Source organism: Vulpes vulpes, chromosome 7, assembly GCF_048418805.1.
Source record: "Vulpes vulpes isolate BD-2025 chromosome 7, VulVul3, whole genome shotgun sequence".
Taxonomy (NCBI): domain Eukaryota; kingdom Metazoa; phylum Chordata; class Mammalia; order Carnivora; family Canidae; genus Vulpes; species Vulpes vulpes.
Window position 1 is genome coordinate 25,893,053 of NC_132786.1, and position 25,410 is coordinate 25,918,462.

Here is a 25,410-nt window from a genome sequence, read left to right on the forward strand (position 1 = left end):
AAGATGCTTAATGTGCTCAAGAAAAAGATGTGTGCACAAAATGAGAATATTAAACAGATAAAAATATAAAAAGGAACTAAAGAGCAACTTTGGAGCTAAATAATAGAATAACTGAGCTAAAAAAATCACTAGAAAGGTTCAACAGCAGACTGGAGCAAGAAGAAAGGATAAGCAAACTTGAAGACAAGGAACTTGAAATTCATCAAAGAAATACAAAGAGAAAAAAGAATGAAAAAGAGTGAAGAAAGCATAACGGATCTATTGGACACTATTTTTTTTTTTTTAACAATTTATTTTTTTTTTAATTTATTTATGATAGTCACAGAGAGAGAGAGAGAGGCAGAGACACAGGCGGAGGAAGAAGCAGGCTCCATGCACCGGGAGCCCGATGTGGGATTCGATCCGGGGACTCCAGGATCGCGCCCTGGGCCAAAGGCAGGCGCCAAACCGCTGCGCCACCCAGGGATCCCTGGACACTATTAACTGGACAAAAATCTACATTATCAGAGTCCCTTAAAGAGAAGGGAGAAAGAGACGAAAGCATACTGAGATAAATAATGGCCAAAAATTTCCCAAATCAGGAAAGAAATGGATATCTAGATTCAGGAAGCCCAAAAGTCTCAAATCTAGATAAACTTACAGACAACTACACCAAGACACATTATAATCAAAAAGTCAAAGATGAAGAGACTTTTGGAAGTAGGAAAAGAGTGACTTTAAATAAACATGGACTCTCTTAAGACTCTCAAAGGACTTCTCAGCAAAAACCTTGCAGGTCAGGAGAAAACAGGATGATATATTCAGAACAGTGGGAAACAAACAACCTGCAAACTAACAAATTAGTACTTTACTCAACAAATTAGTCCTTTAAAAAATGAAAAAGAGATAAAGATTTTTCCACATAAGCAAAAATTGAGGGAATCAGACTTGCTTTACCAGAAGTGTAATGAAAACAAAACAAGAATTTGAAATGAGAGAAAGTGAAACTGTAACTTGAAAGCATATGAAGTAAAAATCTCACTGGTAAAGGTAAATATACAGACAAATATAGATTAATGTAATACTGCAGCTGTGGTGTGCAAATCACATACAACTACAGCATGCAAGTTAAAAGAGAAAGGTATCAAGAATAATTTTAAACACAAAGCTTTGTCAAAAGAATTCTGACATCAATATCATAAATTGTGCGTGTTTGATCGGCAGTGAAAGTGTATGTTTTTGTATATGATTGAAGTTAAGCTGTTGTCATCTTAAAAGAGACTGTTAGAACTATAAAATATTTTATGTAAGCCCCATGGTAACCACTTAGGAAATATATACAGAAGATGCACAACAGAAAATGAGAAAGCAATAAAAACATGTTTCTACAAAACATCAACAAAATGCCTAAGAAGACACTGATAGAGGGAAAATGTGTCAAAAGGCCACAAAATGCTAGTAGTAAGTCCCTCACTATTAATAGTTAAATGTAAATGGATTAAACTCTCCAATCAAAATAGAGAGTTTCTCAATGGATAATAAAATAACCCCCAACTATGTTGTCTATAAGAGGCTCACTTTATATTTAAAGGTATATTTGAGTTAAAGCAGTAATTAAAGAAGCAGAAGCCAGAAAAACAATATGAAAAAAAATCCGTGAAAAAGAATTTTCTTTTAAGTAGGTACGCTCCATGTCCAAATTGGAGCCCATCAAGGGACTTGAACTCAAGACCTGAGCTGAGATTGAGTCGGATGCTTAACCAACTGAGCTACCCAGGAACCCCAAGAATTGGTTTTCTGAAAAGATTAATAAAACTGACAATCCTTTAGATACACTACAAATAAATAATATCAGAAATGAAAAATGAGGCATTACAATTGACGCCACAGAAATTAAAAGGATTATAAGAAACAACTATGAACAAATTGGACAACCTAGAAGACAGGATAGATTCTCAGAAAAAAATACAATCTGTTAAGACTGAATCATGGGGCAGCCCTGGTGGCACAGTGGTTTAGTGCTGCCTGCAGCCTGGGGTGTGATCCTAGAGACCCAGGATCGAGTCCCATGTCGGGCTCCCTGCATGGAGCCTGCTTCGCCCTCTGCCTCTCTCTCTCTCTGATTAAATAAATTAAAAAAAAAGACTGAATCATGAATAAATAAAAAATCAAAACAGATCTATAACTAGTAAGCAGATTAAATCAATAATAACGCCCTCCCCTCCATGAAGAAAAGTCCAGGACCAGATGGCTCACCCATAATTTCTTTTGAAGAAGAGTTTAAAAGAATAATTAATGCCAATTCTTCTCAAATTCTTCCCCAAAATTGAGGAGGGAACACTTTTAACTCATTTTACGAGGTCAGCATTATCCTGATACCAAAATCAGAAAAAGATACACAAGAAAACTACAGGTCAGTATCTCTGAAGAATATAGATGCAAAAATCCTCAAGAAAATATTAGCAAACCAAATTCAACACTACATCAAAAAGAGCACACACCATGACCAAGTGGAATTTATTCCTGGGATGCAAAGATAATTCAATGTATGAAAATCAATTAATATGATAAATCATATTAACAGAAAAAAGGTTACAAACCACATGATTATCTCTCAATAGGTGCAGAAAAAGCATTTAATAAACATTGAAGACTTTTCTTAAAAAAGGTTTTATTTATTTATTTAAGAAACAGAGATAGCAAGAGAGGGGAGGAGAGGAAGCCCAATGTGGGGCTTGACCCCAGGACCCTGGGGGGTCCAGCTTACTGAGCCGCCCAGGTGCCCCAAAGCTTTTTTATGATAATATTCAACAAGGAATAAAAGGAAATTACCTTACTATAATAAAAGCCATATATGAAAAGCTCACAGCTTACACTATATTCAATGGCGAAAAACTGAATGTTTTTCTTCTAAGAAAAAAATAAGACAAGGAAGCTCACTCTTGCCTCCTCTACTCTATAAAGTTCTGAAGTCTTAGCCAAAATGGGTGAGAAAAAGAAATAAAAGCCTTCCAAACTGGAGAATTAACATTATCTACTCACAGATGTCATGACCCTATATATAGAAAACTCTAAAGATACCACAAAAAAACCTGTTAAAACTAAGAAACCTATTTATTGACTTGGAAAAATCAGGTGCATTTCTATATACTAATAATGAACAACCCTGAAAAGTAATTAAGAAAACACTTTCACTTACAATAGCATCAAAAACAGTAAAATATTTAAGAATAAACTTAATAAAGGAGGGAAAAAAACTTATGCACTGAAAGACACAAAACATTGCTAAAAGAAATTAAAGAAAAAAACAAATAAATAGAAAGACATTTCATGTTCATGCATTTGAAGGCAATAGTGTTAAAATGTTCATACTCCCCGAAGTCACCTACTGATTTAATATAATCTCTATCAGAATCCCAATGGTATTTTTTATTGAAATAGAAAAACCCTCCTTGAGATTCATATGGAACTGGAAATGATCCTGAACACTCAAAGCAATCTTTAGAAAGAACAAATTTAGAGGCCTCACACTTCCTGATTTCAAGATATATTACAAAGGTACAGTAATTAAAACATTATAGTATTGGCATAAAGACAGAATCACAGACAAATTAAACAGAAAAGAGACCCCAGAAATAATCCTATGCTTATCCAGTAGTAAACTAATATTCCATACAGTGCCAAGTGCAGAAGGGGTAAGATGATTGCTTCCACAAGCAGTACTAGGGAAATGGGTTTCCACATGCGAAATAATGAAATTTCATTTTTATCTTGTATCATTCACAAAAGTTAACTCAAAATAAAGTCTCAAGGGATCCCTGGGTGGCACAGCGGTTTGGCGTGTGCCTTTGGCCCAGGGCGCGATCCTGGAGACCGGGGATCGAATCCCACATCAGGCTCCCGGTGCATGGAGCCTGCTTTTCCCTCCGCCTGTGTCTCTGCCTCTCTCTCTCTCTCTGTGACTATCATAAATAAATAAATAAATAAAATTAAAAAAAAAGTCTCAAATGTAAGATGTGACACTCTAAAAATCCTAGAAGAAAACATAACAGAAAATCTTGTTGGCATGGACAGTGGAAATGATTTCTTGGATGTGATACCAAAAGTACAGGCAATGGAAGCAAAAATGGACAAGTGAGACTACACAAAAGTAAAAAGCTTCTTTCTGTACAGCAAAGGAAACAAGGGAGTAAAAAGGCTACCTACAGAATGGGAGAAAATATCTGAAAGCCATATATATGATAAGGGATTAATATCCAAAATATATAAAGAATTCCTATAACTCAATAGAAAAAAAACAAAACAAAACAACACAAAACAAACAAAACAAAAGAGAATAAGAAGTACTCTGACATGCATATGGAGAAATTGGAACTGCTGTGCTCTGTTGGTGAGACTTGATTTTTTTTAAATTTTTTTTAATTTTTATTTTATGATAGTCACAGAGAGAGAGAGGCAGACACACAGGCAGAGGGAGAAGCAGGCTCCATGCACCGGGAGCCCGATGCGGGACTCGATCCCGGGTCTCCAGGATCGCGCCCTGGGCCAAAGGCAGGCGCCAAACCGCTGCGCCATCCAGGGATCGTTGGTGGGACTTGAAAATAATTCAGCCACCATGGCAAACCATATAGACCTCCTTCACAAAATAAATAGAACTACCATATGATCCAGTGATCTCACTTCTGTGTTACCCTTATCAATGGGAATTGAAATCAGGATATCAAAGAGAGATTTGCACTCCATGTTTACTTCATCATTATTTAAAATGACCAGAAGTGGAAACAACATAAATACCCACAGATGAATGAATGAAGTAAAAAAAATGTAGTATTAGCCCTAAAAAAGAAGGAAATTCTGTTATAGGCTACAACATGGATGAACCTTCATCACATTATGTTAAATGAAATCAGCCAGTCATTGAAGGACAAATATTACTTGTTTCCACTTATATGAAATACCCAAACACATTGAAACAGAAGTTAGAATGGTTGGTGCCAGGGACTGGGGAAAGAGGGGAATGGGAGGATTACTGTTCACTGGGTATTATTTGTCATGCAAGGTAGAAGTTTTTCTTTTTTAAAAGATTTTATTTATTTATTCATGAGAAACGCACACACACACACACACACACACAGATTGGCAGAGACATAGTTAGAGGGAGAAGCAGGCTCCATGCAGGGAACCCACTGCGTGACTCGATCCCAGGACTCCAGGATCACACTCTGAGCCAAAGGCAGGCACTAAACCACTGAGCCACCCAGTGATCCCCCCAAGATGGAAGATTTCTACAGACATATTGTACAACATTGTTCTGATAGCTAATACTATCCACTGTGCATGCAGAAATGAATTGAGGGTAGATCTCATGTTATGTGTTTTTGACCGCAATTAAAAAAATAAGATTTTTTCCTTTCAGTCATCATTAAAGGGCAGTGTTGTTACTGCCTTGCCACCTATTTGCCCAAATTCCAAGCTGCCCTTCACAATTAGAGCTGAAATCCTGTTTGGCCCTGGGAAGCAGTGGACCTTATTCCAGTCAACACACATATTTCCATGTCCACATACACAGAGCTAGGGAAGTAGAAGCTCCAGGGATTACCTTACAAAGGCTAGAACACACAAACTTGATCCCAAACAGATTTCCAGATTCTGGGATCAGAAGAAAGGATCCAGGCAGGAAATGGTCTGATGGAAAACTTACCCAAATAATTTGGATTATATACTTGAATGAAAATGTGTTTTTAGATTTAAGTAAGATCTAAATGAAGGCAAATCACTAAATGAAGAGATACTGTCACATAGCAATAGTGAGGGAGATAAATGAAGGATCTAACTAATCTATAGTATAAATAAGCATTGAAACAAGTGCTGCCACAGGTCTGTATCTACATAGACTGTATGCAGTCTGACTTATCAACCTATATTTTAAATTTCTAACTGAACACAAATGGAATATAGTTCTGATCACAGGCACATATACACTATTTATATATATTTAATATATTCTACAAAATATATATAACATATACCTTAAAATATTTTGTGCAAAATACTTTATATAATATATACAATTATACATATATAATTTCTAAAGTAATTTTTTAACCAGAAACAAAAACAAATCTGAAAAAGAATTTAGACATCAATTAAATAATTTTTAGGGTGTCTGATGTAGCCTCTGTGCAAAGTAAATATTTCCTGGATACCTTCTCAAATCATTTCATGAAATTTTCTGGGCTTCATTTATTTAACTTATGTTTACCTTTTGCAAATAAAGGACTGTTCCCTTTAGTACAGCATAAAAAGTTTTCCATCCTCGCTTTCCTCTTGGAGCTAGAAAGGAGAAAAAAAGGAAAATTTTATTTGACAGAAAATAGCATTTTAGACAAAATTGAAACAATCAACATGGTGATTGTGTTTCAATGTTCCTGGTTTATTAATTTCCAAAATTAGTAACAATGAGAACTAAAATTTTCTTGAGGCTTAACTTTGTAACAGGCAATATTCCAAACATGTCTTCCATATATTGTCTCACTAAATCCCCACAATAATCCTTTGAGGTAGGTATTATGACTCTTGTCTTTTTATAAAACTGAAACAATGATACATAATCCACCTGTGGTCACATAACAAGGAAGAGAAGCCAGAATCTGAACCCAGAAGCATGGCTCTATAGTCTGCACTTGAGTAGACAGAACTTAAGGACTGGGAAAGCAGTGAGACATTCTGGAAATACATATTAATCCAAGAAAAGCTTAAAAGTCTCATTGTACTAGATCATTTATAGCCCTGTCAAAGTTTCTAGAAAACATTAAAATCTCAGAATATAAAAGAACTCCTGTTGGCATTTCCACACAAACACCCACCAAGTGGATTATAAGTTTAATTATTACTATTCTTATGGCAACCTGTGATACCTCAGTTGCAGATCTTGCCAAAATATAATACAATATTTTTGTTTAATGTCTCTCAGGAGACTATGAATGACTTGAGAGTAGGTATCCTTCATTTTTATAATTCACAGTATCTGGCACAGTGTAAGGCAGACATTAAGTACCCTCATAAAAATTCTCCAAATTAATTTTATTTCAGAAATCCTTACATTCTTTTTGTTTACATTTTCTTGGAGTAAAAAGTAGAATTTCCTTATTGAGATCTATCTATCTATCTATCTATCTATCTATCTATCTATCTATCTATTCTTAATCTTAATTAAAGTATGTAACTGGAAAATGTTACCCGAATGCCATTTTTCTAAACATGTCTATCCAAATAGGGAGGGACGACCACTTATTCTTATTTCTTTATCAACTATTTGGCTAACTTTATACTGTCTTAACTTGGACACCTGATTAAATTAGGAAATACATTATTCTTAAGCAAATCCTTTAAATCTCCTTTGACTGAAGACTCAAGAATCCTTAGGATTGGGAACTGTGTGAATATAACCTGCAGAACACAGGTGCCCTTGCCAACACCATACTGATATATTCACCTGGCAAAAAAAGACTCAAAACATCCACTCTGCAGGTTTCCAGGGGAAATTAAAAAAAAAAAAATCATCCCATCTGTTTTCACTATGCAAGGATGTACTCAAAAATAAATGATCATCAACAGTACATCATTATCTCCTTTATAAAGAAAATCTAGATAATTATACATATATATATAACATAAATATTGACTATATTGTTCAAAGATGTCAAATTCTGATATACTTAATGTGAGAACAGTACACACAGAAGTGACCACAGGCTGCAGGAGTTGTTGCAGAGGAAACCAAAGGCAGCAGCATGGTGTGCTGAAGGCACCTGACCAGAAAGACCAGCTGGTTTCTAGTCCTGTCTTAACAACCCATCTCACCCAAAATCCCTAACTGGGGAGCTCCTGACAATCCAACTTTTCAAAGCTTTGGATGCTTCATTTAATAACATGGATAATTTACCTAAGTTAAAGCAAATACTAGCTAATGGTGGAAAGTAACTTAGAAAAACCCTTTTCTTTTTCCTTGTTTCTCTCTCTCTCTCTCTTTTTTTCTTTTTTGCTTTTTTTCCCATCATATTTAATCCCCATCACTTCCATCCATCCCCCCACCCAAATCATCTCTGGTAACCATCAGTTTGTTCTCTATATTTAAGAGTCCATTTCTTACTTTGTCTCTCTTTTTTCCTTTGTTCATTTGTTCTTTTCTTAAATTTCACATATGAATGAAATCATATGGTATTTATCTTTCTCTAACTTATTTTGCTTAGGATCACATTCTCTGATCCATCCATGTTGTTGCAAATGGCACAGTTTCATTCTATTTTTATGGATGAGTAATATTAACAGTGCGATTACTGGGTCCTAGGGTAGTTCTATTTTTAATTTTTTGAGAAACTTCCATGCTGCTCTCCACAGTGGCTGCACCAGTTTGCATGCCCACCGACAGTGAGTGAGGGATCTTTTTTTTCCACATTCTCACCAACACTCATTCTTTCTTGAGTTTTTGACTTAAGCCATTCTGACAGGTGTGAGATGATATCTCATTGTGGTTTTGATTTGTATTTCTCTGATGACTAATGTTGAGCATCTTTTCATGTGTTTATTGGCCATCTGGACGTCTTCTTGGGAGAACTCTCTGTTCATGTCTTCTGCCCATTTTTTAATTGGGTTGTTTTCTGGGTGTTGAATGGGTTCTTTATATATTTTGCATACTAACCTTTTATTAGATATGCCACTTGCAAATATCTTCTCCCATTCCATAGGTTGGCTTTTAGTATTGTTGATTGTTTCCTTTGCTGTGCAGAAGCTTTCAATTTTGATGTAGTCCCAACTGTTCATTTTGGCTTTTATTTCCCTTGCCTCAGGAGAAATATCTAGAAAAATGCTGTGTGTGATGTCAAAGAAGTTACTGCCTGTGCTCTCTTCTAGGACTTTTATGGTTTCAGGTCTCACATTTAAATCTTTAAGCCATTTTGGCTTTATTTTTGTGTATGGTGAAGAAAATGGTCCAGTTTCATTATTTTGGACATAACTGTCCAGTTTTCACAAGACCATTTGTTGAACAGACTTTTTCCCATTACATATTCTTTCCTCCTTTTTCATAGATTAACTGATCATGTGTTGTGTGTTTATTTCTGTGTATTCTATTTTGTTCCATTAATCTATGTGTCTATTTTTGTGCCAGTACCACACCATTTTCGTCACTGCAGCTTTGTAACATAACTTGAAGTCTGGATTGTGATGTCTCCAGCTTTGCTTTGCTTTTCAAGATTGTTTTGGCTATTCAGGGCCTTTTGTGGTTCCACGTAAATTTTAGGATTGTTTGTTCCAGTACTGTGAAAAATGTTAGTATTTTGATAGGGATTTGCATTAAATCTGCAGATTGCTTTGGGCAGTACAAACATTTTAACAGGATTTGTTCTTCCAATCCATGAGCATGGGATGTCTTTCTGTTTCTTTGTGTTGTCTTCAATTTCTTTCATCGGTGCTTTACAGTTTTCAGAATACAGGTCTTTCACTTTTTAGTTAGGTTTATTCCTAGGTATTTTATTATTTTTGGTACAATTATAAAGGGGATTGTTTTCTTAATTTCTGTCTGCTGCTTCATTAATATTGTATAGAAATATAACAGATTTCTGTACATTGATTTTATATCCTGCAACATTAATGAATTTATTTACCAATTCTAGTAGGATTCTTTTAAAAAAGATTTTATTCATTTATTTATTTGTCGGGGGTGGGGAGACAGAGAGAGAGAGAGAAAGAGACAGAGAAAGCCTGCACAAGTGGGGGGGAGGGGTGGTGGCAGGCAGAAGGAAAGGCAGGCTTCCCACTGAGCAAGGAGCCTGATGAGGGACTAGATCCCAGGACCCTGGGATCATGACCTGAGCTGAAGGCAGTCACTTAACCAAGTGAGACATCCAGGGCTCCCAAGTTCTAGCAGTGTCCAGTTTCATTATTTTGGACTTTTAGGGATGTCTATGTAGGGATTTCTATGTAGTCTTATGTCATCTGCAACTACTGAAAGTTTTACTTCTTCCTTGCTCTTCTGAATGCCTTTTATTTCTTTTTGTTGTCTTACTGCTGTGGCTAGAACTTCCAGTTGAATAAAAGTAGTGAGAGTGGACATCCTTATCCTCTCCTTCACATAAGTGAAATGCTCTCAGTATTTTTCCTGTTTAGTATGATGTGAGATTTTCATATAAGGTCTTTATATGCTGAGGTATGGTTCCCTCAAAATTATCTTGTTGAGGGCTTTTTAAGAAAAAATCATGAATGGATGTTATACTTTGTCAAATGCTTTTTATGTATCTACTGAAAGATCATATGGATCTTATCCTTTCTCTTATTCTCTCATCATGTTGATACATTTGCAAATACTGAGCCACTCTTTCACCCTGGGAATAAATCCCACTTGATTTTGTTCAATGATTTAATATATTGTTGTTGTTTAATGATTTAATATATTGTTGGATTTGGTTTGCTGGTATTTTGTTGATGATTTCTGCATCCTCAGAGATATTGGCCTGTACTGTGGTTTTTGTTTTTTTGTTTTTTGTTTTGTTTTGTTTTTGTAGTATCTTCCTCTAGTTCTCTTATCAGGCTAATGCTTATTGTTGATCTTATAGAATGAATTTGGAAGCTTTTCATCTTCATCTATTTTTTTTTGGAATAGCTTGAGAAAAATCGATGTTGACTCTTCTTTATATGTCATCATGATAAATACTCGTTAATCCCCTTGTCCTATTTCCCCTATTGACTCATCCCACCCCCACTCTGGTAAGCATCAGTTTGTTCTCTATAGTTAAGAATCTGTTCCTTGGTTTGTAGGTCTTTCTCATTTCCTTTCATTGTTTTCTTTCTTATATTGTGCATATGAGTTTGTCTTTCTCTGGTTTATTTCATTTAGCATTATACTCTCTACCTCCACCTACATTGTTGCATATGGTAAGATTTAATTCTTTTTATGGCTTATATATATATATCACATCTTCTCTATCAATTCATCGGTTGATGAACACGGGCTGCTCCATTAATTTGGTTATTATAAATAATGTTGCTATCGACATAGGGTTCCATATATATCTTTGAATTAGTGTTGTTATATGTTTTAGGTAAATTTGTGATTATTAGATTATAGGGTAGTTCTATTTTTCAGTTTTTGAGAAAGCTCCATACTATTTTTCACAATAAGTACATGTGTCTATGTTCCGGTCAACAGTGCAGGAGGGTTGTTTTTCTCCACATCCTCGCCAACATGTTTTTCTAGTGTTGTTGATTTTAGCCATTGTGACAGGTGTGAAGTGGTATCATATTGTTGTTTTCCACCCTTGGTCTTATCCATTAGATAAGATAGTACATTTATATTGAAAGTAATTGTTGGTAGATGTGTACTTATTGCCATTTTCTTACTTGTTTTGTGGTTTTTCTTATACTTTTTCTCCTATCCTATCTCCTCTTGTTCTCTTTCATGGTTTGCTGGCTTTCTTTAGTGAAATACTTGGATTTCTTTCTTGTTATTCTTTGCATATCTATTACTGGTTTTTGATTTGTGGCTACTATTGGTTTGTATATAACATCTTCTGCATATAGCAGTCCATGCTATGTTGATGGCTGCTTAAGTTGGAACCCATTCTTTATGCCTCTCACCCCTATGTTTTAGGTATATGGTGTCATATTTTACATCCTTTAATTTTGTAAATCCTTTGAGTGATTTTTAAAGATACACTTATTTTTACTGCTTTTGTGTTTCCTACGTTTCACACTCTCAACTTTCGGCCTTTCCCTTCCTTTCCACTCAAAGGATCCCCTTTAATATTTCTTGTAGGAAAAAAAAATATTTCTTGTAGGGCTGGTTTAGTTGTCATGAACTCCTTTATATTTTGTTGTTGTTGTTGTTTTTCTGATAAATTTTAGCTGTCATTCTGTTCTGAATGATAGCCTTGCTGGAAAGAATATTCTTGGCTAAAGATTTTTCCTTTCAGCATTTCAAATATACCAGGCCACTGCCTTCTAGCCTATAGAGTTTCTGCTGAAAAACCTGCTCATTTTCTTATAGGGTCTCCCTTATAAGTAATGTCTACTTTTCTCTTGGTGTTTTAAAATTTTTTTCTTTGCCACTCTTCCTATATTCTTTCATGTGACCACTTCTTTACATTTAGTTGTCGAATTTGTCAGTCTCGGGCTTGTTTTCTTGGGTTATTTATGCTGATTTGAGTGTTACCTAGTTGTATCCGTGGGAGACAGCAAGCTTTGGTTCCTCATACTCTGCCATCTTCAAGAAAACCCATTGTTTTTATAGGAGTATCAGAGTCCTGGATTTTAAAGGCTTTCCCCAAAATTCTAAAACTAGTTTAGAGGCATCTTGAGATTCCTTCATTTCAAAGATCTACAAACCTATTTTATACTTTTCAAGTAGAAATCTCCAATCCATGAATCCATGTAAATGTTCCCCCCAAATTTCAATAGCTCTTTATCATTACCACACCAAGCCTACTAGAATCAGATCCCAAAGAACCTTCCAAATGAAATGTGATCTTAAGTTACTATGGATGACAAATGCTTAAGTCAATGAGCATTAACTGCTTGCATTCTCTACTTTTTCATCTCTTACAGAAAGTTAAAACTTAAAATCTTGTTTTTGATCAATTATATTGTAGTTGTTTAAGTCTTTGAGTAAACAATCAATTCTCCTAACAGATGACTAGAAGCAAGTGCTCAACAGTATATAATTAGTGTGTCATAAAAACACTTCTTTAAATGATTTTACATGTATTAATTCATTTAACTCATACCACAATGCTAAATATAAGGTATACTGTTACCTCCACTTTACATACGGGTCTGTGAGTGCAAATGAGTGGAACTCAGGGAAGAAAGAGACTACTATGCACTAAAGCTAAGGAGGCTCTCGAGAGGCAATTTCAACTGTTCTGATCCTAAAGCCACACACATAGTGCTGCTATGGCTCTTGCATCTGTGATAAGACTTGCCATGGGAAGCACATGGGTTAGAGGTCAATGAACCAGGAGCATCCTCCTCATAATGATGACTGTAGAATGAGTTAAAACTGATTTCATAACTCTAGATTACTAAGTATAGAAGACCAGGGAAAGAGTTGTAACTGTGGTTACATAATAAACATGATAGAAGGAATAAGTGAGTTTGGAAACCCAATGTTTCCTACTAAAAGGCTTTAAGTTATGAAGGTGATAGGGAGTGGGTAGATAGACTTTTAAAATACTGGGGTATATACTGTGAAAAGATGTTTACTGACCTTGATCAAAAGACACCACTCTAAGCACTAGACTATGTTTTCATTGCTGTTTTTAATATGCATACTCAAAACCTAAAGATACTTTCTTTCTTTTTGAAAATACAAAGATCTTGGGAGTATTTTATTCTAATCATCTGCCTCCAGTCTTACATGATAATGGTACCTGTTACTTTATTTTTTTAAACACTACCAAAAGGGATATCATTTTTCTATAAACTGCCATTATCTATTTAGATTTACTCTCCTCTTTACTATTACCTGTATTCATTATCACTTTCTTTACCTTAGATTTTTTTTTTTGAGGTAAAGATTTTTTTAAAGATTTAATTATCTATTTAAATATTTTATTTATTTATTTTTTATTTGCGAGACAGAGCCAGGGCCAGAGCACAAGCAGGAGGAGCAGCAGAGGGAGAGTGAGAAGCAGGCTCCCTGGTAAGCAGGGAGTGCAATGCAGGACCTGATCCCAGGACCCTGGGATCATGACCTGAGCCGAAGACAGATGCTTAACCAACTGAGTCACCCAGGTGCCCCTAAAATTTATTTATTCATGAGAGAGAGAGAGAGAGAGAGAGAACTTGAGCAGGGCAAGGAAGCAGAAGGAGAGGGAGAGAAATCTTCAAGCAGACTCCTTGTTGAGCCTGGAAACTGAGGTGGGGCTCCATCGCAGGACTCTGAGATCAGGACTTGAGCTTCAAAATGAAGAGTCAAAAAAAAAAACAAAACAAAACAAAATGAAGAGTCAGATGCTCAGCTGACCGAGCCACCCAGGCACCCTGAGGTCCCTTTCAATTAATTCTTTAAATGTATACTTATAATTTCTTTTAGTGAGGGTCATTTTGTAAGTAAATCTTTTTCTATTTTTGTTTATATAAAAATGCTTCATTTTATTAAAAGTTCTAGGTTGAGGGTAGCCCGGGTGGCTGAGCAGTTTAGCACTGCCTTGGGCCCAGGGTATGATCCTGGAGACCTGGAATCGAGTCCCACATCGGGCTCTCTGCATGGAGCCTCCTTCTCCCTCTGCCTGTGTCTCTGCCTGTGTCTCTGCGTGTCTCTCTCTCTCTCTCTGTCTCTCTCATGAATAAATAAATAAAATCTAAAAAAAAAGTTCTAGGTTGACAATTATATTTTCTTATGAAGATATTATTTCACTATCCTTTGGTTCCCTCCCATCATTATTGCAATGCCTATCTTGAGCATATTAGGTCTAAAAAGAGGTTTCTTTAAAATGATGCAGGTTGGTGTTCTTTGGGTTTTCTGTGTATTATTTCCAAACACCTGTAGTCATTAGATCTTTAAATATTGTCTGTCCTCCATTGTCTTCACTATTGTAACCTGACACTTTAAACTGCTCATTCCCTTCCACAGGTTTCTTAACTGCTTCTTCATATTCTTTTTGTCCTTCTGTGCTAAAAATTGTGTAATTTTATTTCCAATATTCCTTCAATCTCCAGATCTGGAGATACTCTGAAGGTATAGCAGCTGGAGGTTTAGCTTCCTTCCCCAGATTTGTATTCACGCACTTTACATGGCTCACAGGATTTCACTTTCATTGTTATAGTCATTCATTCTTAGGGAACATACCTCAATATCATAAAAGCCATAAATGAAAAGCCCGAATATCATTCTCATTGGGAAGAAGTGAGAGGTATTCCCTTAAGGTGAGGGACATAGCAGGGATGTCCACTGTCACCACTGCTGTTCAACATAGTACTAGAAGTCCTAGCCTCAGCAGTCAGACAACAAAAAGAAATAAAAGGCATCCAAAGCAGCAAAGAAGAAGTCAAACTCTTACTCTTTGATCACATGATACTTTATAGGGAAAGCCCAAAGGACTCCACCTCAAAATTGCTAGAACTCATAAAGGAATTCAATAAAGTGGCAGGATATAAAACCAAAGCAAAGAAATCAGCTGCATTTTTATATACTAACAATGAGACAGAAGAAAGAGATATTAAGGAATCAATCCCATTTATAACTGCACTCAAAAACATAAAATACCTAGAAAAAAACTTAATCAAGGAGGCAAAGGATCTGCATTCAGAAAACTATAGAACACTCATGAAAGAAACTGAGGAAGACATAAAGAAATGGAAAAACGTTCCATGCTCACGGATTGGAAGAACAAATATTATTAAAATGTCTATGCTACTTAGAACAATCTATACATTCAATGCAACCTCTATCAAAATATCATTGACATTTTTTACAAAGCTGGAACAAATAATCCTAAAATTTGTATGGAACAAGAAAAGACCCTAAATAGCCAAAGGAATGTTGAAAAGGAAAATTATCCAATGCCAGACTTCAAGCTATATTACAAAGCTGTGATCATCAAGACAATATGGTACTGGCACAAAAACTGACACATAGATCAATGGAACAGAACAGAGAACCCAGAAATGGACCCTCAACTCTATGGCCAACTCATCTTCGACAAAGCTGGAAGGACTATCCACTGGAAAAAGGACAGTCTCTTCAATAAATGGTGCTGGGGACATTGGGCAGCCACACGCAAAAGAATGAAACTAGACCATTTCCTCACATCAAACACAAAAATAGACTTAAAATGAATGAAAGACTAAATATGAGATAGGAATCCATCAAAATCCTAGAGAACACAGGCAGCAACCTCTTTGACCTTGGCCACAGCAACTGCTTGCTAGAGTTGTCTTCAAAGGTATGGGAAACAAAAGCAAAAATGAACTATTGAGTCTTCATTAAGATAAAAAGCTTTTTGCGCAGCAAAGGAAATAATCGATAAAACCAAAAGACATCCCACTGAATGGGAGATGATATATCCAAGTGTCTTATCAGATAAAGGGCTAGTATCCAAAATCTATAATGAATTTATCAAGCTCAACATCCAAAAAATAAATAATCAAGTCAAGAAATGGGCAGAAGAACGTGAACAGGCATTTTTCCAAAGAAGACATACACATGGCCATCAGAAAATGCATGAAAAAATGCTCAGTATCACTCTGCATCAGGGAAATACAAATCAAAAATGCTCAATATCACTCTGCATCAGGGAAATACAAATCAAAACCACACTGAGAATGGCTAAAATGAACAACACAGGAAATAAATGTTGGTAAGGAGGTAGAGAAAGGGTGCAGTCACTCTGGAAAACATTAGGGAGGTTCATCAAAAAGTTAAAAATAGAACTACCCTACAACCCAGCAATTGCACTACTAGGTATTTACCCAAAGGATACAAACATAGTGACTTAAAGGGGAATCTGCACCCCAATGTTTACAACAGCAATATCCATAGTAGCCAGACTACAGAAAGAACCCAGATGTCCATCAACAGATGAATAAAGGAGATGCAGTATGTATGTGTACACACACACACACACACACACACACACACACACACACAGAGGAATACTACTCAGCCATGAAAAATGAAATCTTGCCATTTGCAATGAAGTGGATAGAACTAGAGGATATTATGCTAAGTGAAATAAGTCAGAGAAAGACAATTACGAGTTCACTCATATGTGGAAATGAAAAAACAAAAGAGGATCATAGAAGAAGAGGGAAAAAGTAAAATGACGAAATCAGAGAGGGAGACAAGCCATAAAACTCTTTAATTATAATAAACCAACTGAGGGTTGCTGAAGGCCAGGGGGTGAGGAGATGGGGTAACTAGTTGATGGATATTAAAGACGGCACATGATGTAATAAGCACTGGGTATAAGACTGATGAGTCACTGACCACTATCTCTGAAACCAATAATGTTATATGTTAATTAGTTGAATTTAAATAAAAATTTAAAAATAAAAGAAATTTTAAATACTTAATCATTTTTATTTTTTATTTATTTTCCTTTTTTTTTTCAAAGATTTACTTGTTGGGGTACCTGGGTAGCTCAGTAGGTTAAGTGTCTGTCTTCAGCTTAGGTCATGATCCCAGGGTTCTGGGATTGAGCCCCATATTTTTTCTCTCAATATATTTTCCTCTCAACTATTTATTTATTTGAGAGAGAAAGAGAGCACATGAGAGATAGCCTGAGTTGGGGGGTGGGGCAGAGGGAGAGGGAGAAGCAGGGTCCCTGTTTAGCAGGGAGTCTGATGTAGGGCTCCATCCCAGGACCCTCTCGTGACCTGAGCTGAAGGCAGACACTTTACTTAACTGACTGAGCTACCCAGGCTCCTCTATTTTTATCATTTTTAGATGTTTTATAAGAGAAGTTTTGGAATTTGTAGGCCATCATATTGCCAAAATAGACCCTCTAGCTCTTTTATCTTATCTTTTTTTTTTTTTAAAGAATTTATTTTGTAGAGAATTTTGAAATCTTTGAAGGGTTCACTTATAGCAGAATACAGGAGATAAGTGCTGAGGGCAAGATGAGAGAAATTAAAAAATGGAACACTGGTGAGGAGGCTATTACAATTGCCCAGATGAGAGAAAAAGCCCAAAATATGATAGAAGTGAATGATATAAAAGATAAAAAATAGAAGGAGGAGTGCCTGGATAGCTCAGTTGGTTAAGCATAGGACTCTCGATTTTAGCTCAGGTCAAGGTTTCAGGGTTGTGAAACTGAATCCTACATTGGGCTCTGTGTGAAGTCTCCTTGAGATATTCTCTCTCTCCTCTCTCTGCCTCTCTCTCTGCTCTCTCTCTTAAATAAATAAATAAATAAAGTCTTTAAATAAAAAAGAATAGAAGGAAAGGGGTCACAGTGGTCTATGACCAACAAAGATTAATCAGACCCAAAGAGAGCCATTAAAGGTGGTATCACCAGTCCTTACTCAAACCAGGACATCACAAGAATGATAAGGCCCCAAGCTCCCTGCTCAGTTCTAGATAAAAGATTGTCCGAAGAGGCCCCCATTGGCAACTCTGTTGGGACCCCCTCACTCCTGAGAGCTTTCTCTGTATCCTTGCTTAATAAACTTCTGCCACTTTACTCATTCTCCTTTCTCCTCAAGACTCATTCTTCGACTCTGTGAGACAAGAACCTAGCTCTCCAACTTCACACCTAACCTGTGGTACTTGGTTTCCATAGTATTGGATACTTTTATTCTGGTTTGTATGCAGAGAAAGATCAGTTAAGCTAGACTTAGGATACAAAGTCTTGGTTAACTCAAATATAGGAGTTATATTCAAGTTATTTAACAGCTGACTCAGCATGGACCCTGACTCACCAGGAAAGGCATCACCCAACCAGGATTTGAAGGGACATCCATGGTAAACAATCTGTACAACTGAATCAGTCCACATTCCTTGATTAATAGCTCTGGCTAGGGGGCTGTTTCCTGCCCACAGTAGGTTAAAATAAGAAGAAAAGTAAAACAAACCTCTGTGGTTATTATTCTACACCACACACAGACACACATACACACACACAGACACACACACAGACACACACACACACAGAATATACATTTCTGCAAAAGAGAAACTGACAGTTGTTCCAAAGATGGGCGATATTGGAACTATCATTAAATCTTCAATATTACAAATCAGTTCTTATTAATGTTCTTATCTCATCTTCGTTATACACTTGAAGAAGTCTTTTTGGAAATATACAGTAATAATACCTTGGCTTCACTTATTGTCATTGATCTTTGTAAAATAGTGAAATATAAAACTGGGATGGAAAGCACCAGTTGTCATTCTTTCATAAAGAGGAAGGAATCAGAAAATATTTCTGAGCAATGTAATGCTGGATATATGCCAGAAAATAGTTATGCATTTTTTAATCCATCAAAAGATATAGGCATGCTGTTCATTTTTTTTATTTTTTATTTTTTTGTGTAAAAGTTTATATATGCATGTTATACTCTCCAACTTTAATTTCTTCTGAACTAAACTGGAAACAAATTGTGGCTAAGGTCTTAGTGTTCCATTTTTTCTAATTTATTAAAAAATCAGAGAATTTTTTCCTACATCAAAATCAATTCATCCTGTTTCTGACCACTGGTAACTCTGGGTTCTCTGATCATCAATTTTTGCTTTTATTCAAGTTTAATATGAGAAAAACTTAATATATATTGAAAGATAGAGTACTACATTGCCTAATTTTTTCTCTTAATATGCAAATCTTTCCTGTCTGTTGGCTTGAAAAGCATTCTTCCACTATCCCAGTAAAATGACAAAAATACCATTTCCCCCAAGAGTAGAGAAGATCAGTAAGCCACATCCGCACTTATGAGAAAGAATTGTGGAGTAATGATCTGAAGGTTAACACTGCAGGCTCTATGAGGTGTGGAACCAAAAGAAATGTGAAAATGTGAGCTCTATGCAAAATACCTTCAATTTCCTTATGTTAACAGACAAAGATATTTAAAATACAGTGTGATACCAATGAGGGCATTCCCAAATAAGTCCTTGCTGAACTTGGAAACAGGGATGTGCTCAGCATAGCTCTTCTATACTAGTACAATTGGGATACATTTATATTAGATTTGTAAAAGGAACAAGACATTTTTAGAGCTGCTCTATTTTTCTAGTGACATCATCTGAAAATTGGGAAAATTCCTAAAGTATCTTCCTTACAGGAGGAAGAGGTATCCTATCTTGGTAGAAGGCCAAATTCTTAAATTCTACATCACTGAGGGAGGTTTTTTTTTTTTCTTTTAAAGATTTATTTATTTATTTATTTATTTGAAGGCAGGAGGAGAGAGAGAGAGAGAGAGAGAGAATGAGAATGCAGGGGGAGGAGCAGAGGGAATGTAGATGGAGTCTAGCACATTTCCTACTGAGTGGGGAGTGGGACCTGGGGCTTGATTCTAGGACCCTGGGATCACGACCTGATCTGAAATCAAGAGTTGGCCCCTCAACTGACAGAGCCACCTAGGGGTCCCTAAGGTAGTTGAAGGTACAACACAGGCAGGCGGAGTTTGCTTTCTGTGACTGGTTTGCAAAGGATTTAGACAGATTCATAAATGACAGTCCTACAAATCGTTAAGAAAGTTAAGGGTAATCCTTGTGAATTTATCCTTAATTTTTTCCTATAAATATCCTCAGGCACCATCATAACCAATGAGGGAACAGAAAGCTAGGAGAGGACAAAGCACAAGCTGACACCCTGCATCCCTTTCACCCCCCACCCAGATGTGACTTTCCCCAGGCACTCCTGGCTCACCTAAAGCTAAGGAAAGAAAAACAAATAATTAACTTAGATCAGAATCTTGCAAGACATGAGTCTCCCTCAGTTTACAAATGTCCTAGTAATTTACATGAACAAAAAGCATTTTTATCAATAACCTAGCTTCCAGAAGGAAATTTAGATACAATGAAATGTCCTTATAATCTGCCCCCATTAGTAAGATACTTGAAGTGTGCAGAGTGTAATGCTCCTCCAGGAAGCTCCCAACTACTTATTGTTAATGCCTTGCTAGAAGGGAAAACAACCTTAACTTGACTTTGGCAAGACCTCCAGGATTCTGGAGTCTTCTTTAACATATGAAAGTCCTTTTGAAACCTCTCTTTGGTTACCTCCCTCCAACTTCCCAGTATGTAATCAGCCACCCTTACAGGCCAGGGGCACCAGCAGTTTCTGCCCATGGGTCCTGTCCTCATGCTTTAATAAAACCACCATTTTGCACCAAAGATGTCTCAAGAATTCTCTCATTTGTAGAATATAAGAAATAGTGTCATAAGTGAAGGAGGGGAAACCAAAATGGGGGAAAATCAGAAGGGAAGACAAACCATGAGAGACTCTTAACTCTGGGAAACAAACTGGGGGTTGCTGAGGGTGGAGGCATGGGGTAACTGCATGAGGGGCATTAAGGATAGCATGTGATGTAATGAGCACTGGGTGTTATACTATATGTTGGCAAACTGAAATTAAACTTAAAAATAAATTAATTTTTTTAAAAAGAGAATTCTTTCTTTATCACTAGCTCTGGACCTCACACCACCAAACCTCACCTGTATTTTTGAAAAGTACATCAATAACAACTACTAAGTCTTTATAGAGTGTAAAGGCCAAGGGCAGGCCACACAAAATGTTCCACTTCAGCAAAGGCCAAGGGCAGGCTACACAAAATGTGCCACTTCGGCATATCCATTATTTTTAATAAAGTTGAAACTTAAGAAACTACCAATGAACCTAAGGAACAACCAACGCAAAAGGAACACTGTAATCCCACCCTCCTTTGACTCCAGAAAACAAGATGTACATCTCTCAGGTGAAAAGTACCCTTCTTTTACCAGATAGTAAAGATATTCTTATAACCAAGAGATTGAATCTTATTTGGAGCTGAGAAGGCTATATTAAGAACCCTTATTATTTTTTACTTATTTACTACCCCAGCCCAATTCTTAGAATTCCTTACTAATTGAAGTTCCTAAGATTAAGTATTCCTTTTGTCAATTCCACACAGATTTATTGTCTGTTTGTCTAAAAAGTATAAAAACTGCCTTCTTTGGCCATTTTTAAAGGTCTCAATTTCATTTTTGGGCTTCTGTTTGCATGTAATAAAACTTTGGTATTTTTCTCCTATTACTGTCTCATATCAATTTAATTCTTAGTCAAGAAAGATCCTGAATGGCACAGGAAAAATTATTTCTTCCTTTCCTACAGTAGGCATGGTTGGCAAGATCAAATTCTGCTTGATATTTTCTCTGAAGATTCTGCAGCTTTCTGATCTTGGGACATCTGATATATAGCCTGCAGAAGGTAAGATTTCTTACCATGGCAGCTTTCAGGACCCCATCTGCAGAGTCCAATGGAGCAAGTGGCAAGGTGCTTTTTTTTCCTTTCTCTAAAGTTAGATTAGGGCAGCCCCAGTGGCTCAGTGGTTTAGTGCCGCCTTCAGCCCAGGGCCTGATCCTGGAGACCCGGGATCCAGTCCCATGTCAGGCTCCCTACAGGGAGCCTGCTTCTCCCTCTGCCTGTGTCTCTGCCTCTCTCTCTGTATCTCTCATGAATAAATAAATAAAATCTTTAAAAAAATTAAAAAAATAAAGTTAGATTAGCAGGAGAAAATATTATGGAACTAGTTCTTTGGGCTTACTTACTGATTCTTGGTAAAACTTTGGTAGAATACTCTTGGTTTTACTAGTTCATTTCCTCTTAGAGATGGTTATTTTCCTTTCTCAGTGTTTTTTGTGTTGTTTGCTACACAAAGGTATCTTATAGGACAGAACACAGGCATAGGCCCTATACACCTGTTGTTCAAGCTTGCTTTACAGACTGAGTTCATGGTTCTCATCAGACCAGCATCTGTTTAAGACAAGCTTTGTTGAGGGCTAATGTGCATATGAGGTAAAGGCTATCCTTAAGAGACATCTTGGAAGCCAAAGCCACAAAACTGGCTGGCATAGGTCGAACACTTAAAAGCTGTTAGGGCACTTGCCACCTAACTCAAGACTCCTACGTTAGGATAAATTGGTCACGGAACAGGACAGATTGACACTAGATCACTGGCAAACCTCAAGAAAACTATCATGCAGTGAGGTACACTGTAAAAGAACACATAATCCCCAGCCCAACGGCACATTCCTTATAGGTATTAGCTTAATGCTGAGAAACCCAATGCTTAGCTAAAGCTGCTAATGTGCATTAAAAAAACCAAAATAGGGCAGCCTGGGTGGCTCAGTGGTTTAGCGCCGCCTTCAGCGCAGGGCATGATCCTGGAGACCTGGGATTGAGTTCCACATCGGGCTCCCTGCATGGAGCCTGCTTCTCTCTTGGCCTGTGTCTCTGACTCTCTCTCTCTGTGTCTCTCAAGAGTAATTAAAATCTTTAAAAAACAAAACAAAACAAAACAAAACAAACAAAAGCCTGATTGAGGTTTTTTTGTTTTCTTTCATCTTGTCCTGAGAGTTTGGCTTGGAGACTAAGTGAAAATACTCTTTCTGGTCTCCTTCATCCAGAGGGTGCACTTAGCAGGCTGTACCCTAGAGACTAGTTTAGTAAGACTGGGTGGGAATCTAAGACATGCAGTTACAAGCAGCACTCTCTGTAGGGCTATACCAGCTGTCAGGGAATTTGTCCTAAGAGGTCCTTGCCCTAAGGTATCTTTGTTGTTTCAATCTTGGTTGTTTGTTAGTGCGGGGGTGGGGGCGGTAAATAAAAAATAATAAATAAATAAATAAATAAATAAATAAATAAATAAATAAAATAAAATAATAAAATAAAATTATACTAAATAAAAAAAAGTCCCATTCCAGTAGAACCTGCCCAGGGATTAGTGGGTCTGTGACTGGAGACATCTCACATTTGTGGGAGACTGGAGACATGATATGCACCACATAATTTTTACCACCTATACAATAAAGGTCTTTGCTTTCTTAGACTATCTTTAGGAGTAAACTTTAGGATCACAGGAGCTGCATCACCTATGCCTTCTCCAGGGCTGCCTCTTGTTCCCATAATCTAAGCATGGAAAGTTGCTTCTGAGTCTTTCCATTAAGAAGCTTATTAGCTTGAGTCATTATTGGAATTAATAAAATCCTATTCATCAATGGTCAGACAATGGATTCTTTAAATTGGCTATATTTGAAAGAAAAAAATTTATAGGGAGCTCTCACTTGTCTCATTAGTATAATGGCTAGACTTAGGGATTCCCTGGAAAAGATGAAAACAAACAAAAAAAGAATTAGGCTTAAGACAAAAATTAATGCCTTCATCCAATGTAGATTTCCCATGTTGAAATCTGGCTGCATATTTGTCTGTCCTAACTTTCCTTTCCCTACAAGATTTGCAGAGTACCCTGGACTAATCTATAGGTTCAAACTATATATTAAATGCTATTTCTTGTAAACAGGCTATTCCTGTAAAGGCTGAAAGCCTGAAACTGAATGTAGCAGAAGTGCGTGGGACGGCAGCAGGGCTTGGTTTACTCTAATCAAGTTAGCTCTGCCAGTTTCAGACATTCCTATACAATAACCTTTGCAAATGTATCCTAAGACCTGCTCCTACCTTTGCAAAGAATTCAAATCCCTAAACAGCAGATCTTTCAAATTATAGACTTTTTTCCCCCTCTACATTCAAAAGATTGTACCAAATTTAGAGAAAAATTAAAGAGATTAATGACTATTTACAACCCCACTCACAACTAGACAGGCTGCTAAAGGGGAGTCTTCCAGCACATGAGTATATTATGGCCATGAGGCAGGCCAGACAATCCACATACTCCCCCATCCTCCCAACTAGTCCTTCACAAAGGAAATGAAAGAACATAATTTCTCATAGGTCTTTGTACAAAAGATCTGGGAAAGGCCAATATTCAGGGTCTACCAGAAGACAAGGTTAAATTGTGTATTCAGAAAGAAGACTTTTGTTAAAATGCCTTATAGACTTTATAAAGGCATACATCTTTTGGTCCCAATCACCCTAATATAAAAAAAGCAAATAGGAGCACCTCCATGGCTCAGATGGTTAGGTGTCTGCCTTTGGCTCAGGTCATGATTTCCAGGTCCTGGGATGAACCTTCAAGTCTAGTTGGGCTCCCACTTCTTCTCTCTCCCTCTACCTCTCCCAATGGCTCCTACTCTTTCTCTGCCTCTCAAATGAATAAATAAAGTCTTTAAAAACCCTAGTAGGGATGCCTGGGTGGCTCAGTGGTTGAGCGTCTGCCTTTGGCTCAGGTCATGATCCCAGGGTCCTGGTAGAGTCCCACATCGGGCTCCCTGCAGGGGGCCTGCTTCTCCCTTTGCCTATGTCTCGGCCTCTCTCACTGTGTCTCTCATGAGTAAATAAATAAAATCCCTTGATGTTCAGGCTGTAATTCAGTTCTTTGAGGGAAATGGAAAAAAACTTTTTGTCTTACAAATCTCTACAAAACCAGAAAGACAAATCTAAAATCAATTTAAGCCCACCTATTTTTACCAATCCCAAAACATCACCTATTACTCTCAAAATGCTTATAGATATTATAAAAGATGAGGATATTAAACTGTTCTGCACTTAAAAAGAGGAAGACAGAGGGGCAGCTGGGTGGCACAGTCTGTTAGGTGACCAATTCTTAGTTTCAGCTCAGGTCATCTCAGAGTCATGAATTAGGAGCCCCATGTCTGCCTCCACACTCCGCCCAGAGTCTGCTTAGCTCTCCCTCTCACTCTCCCCCTGTTCTCTCTCTCTCAAATAATCTATTTTTTTTAAAGGAAGATAGATTTTAAATAGCAATTATCGTAAAACTCTTGAGGAAAGAAAACACAAAACTTGAATTCTTTTTTCTGTCTCTTAAAATCCTAAATCTCATCAT

General features: G+C 36.9%; 1 protein-coding gene across 20 annotated transcripts in view; it reads right to left on the reverse strand.

The window, feature by feature from the left end:
* PSD3 (pleckstrin and Sec7 domain containing 3) overlaps window positions 1–25,410 on the reverse strand; it is a 577,475-nt gene that overhangs the window by 102,903 nt on the left and 449,162 nt on the right. For all 20 annotated transcript variants that reach the window (XM_072763297.1, XM_072763299.1, XM_072763306.1 and 17 more), the window contains one exon: window positions 6,242–6,312. In XM_072763297.1, the coding sequence (XP_072619398.1) occupies window positions 6,242–6,312 (71 nt within the window). The remainder of the gene's footprint in view (window positions 1–6,241; window positions 6,313–25,410) is intronic.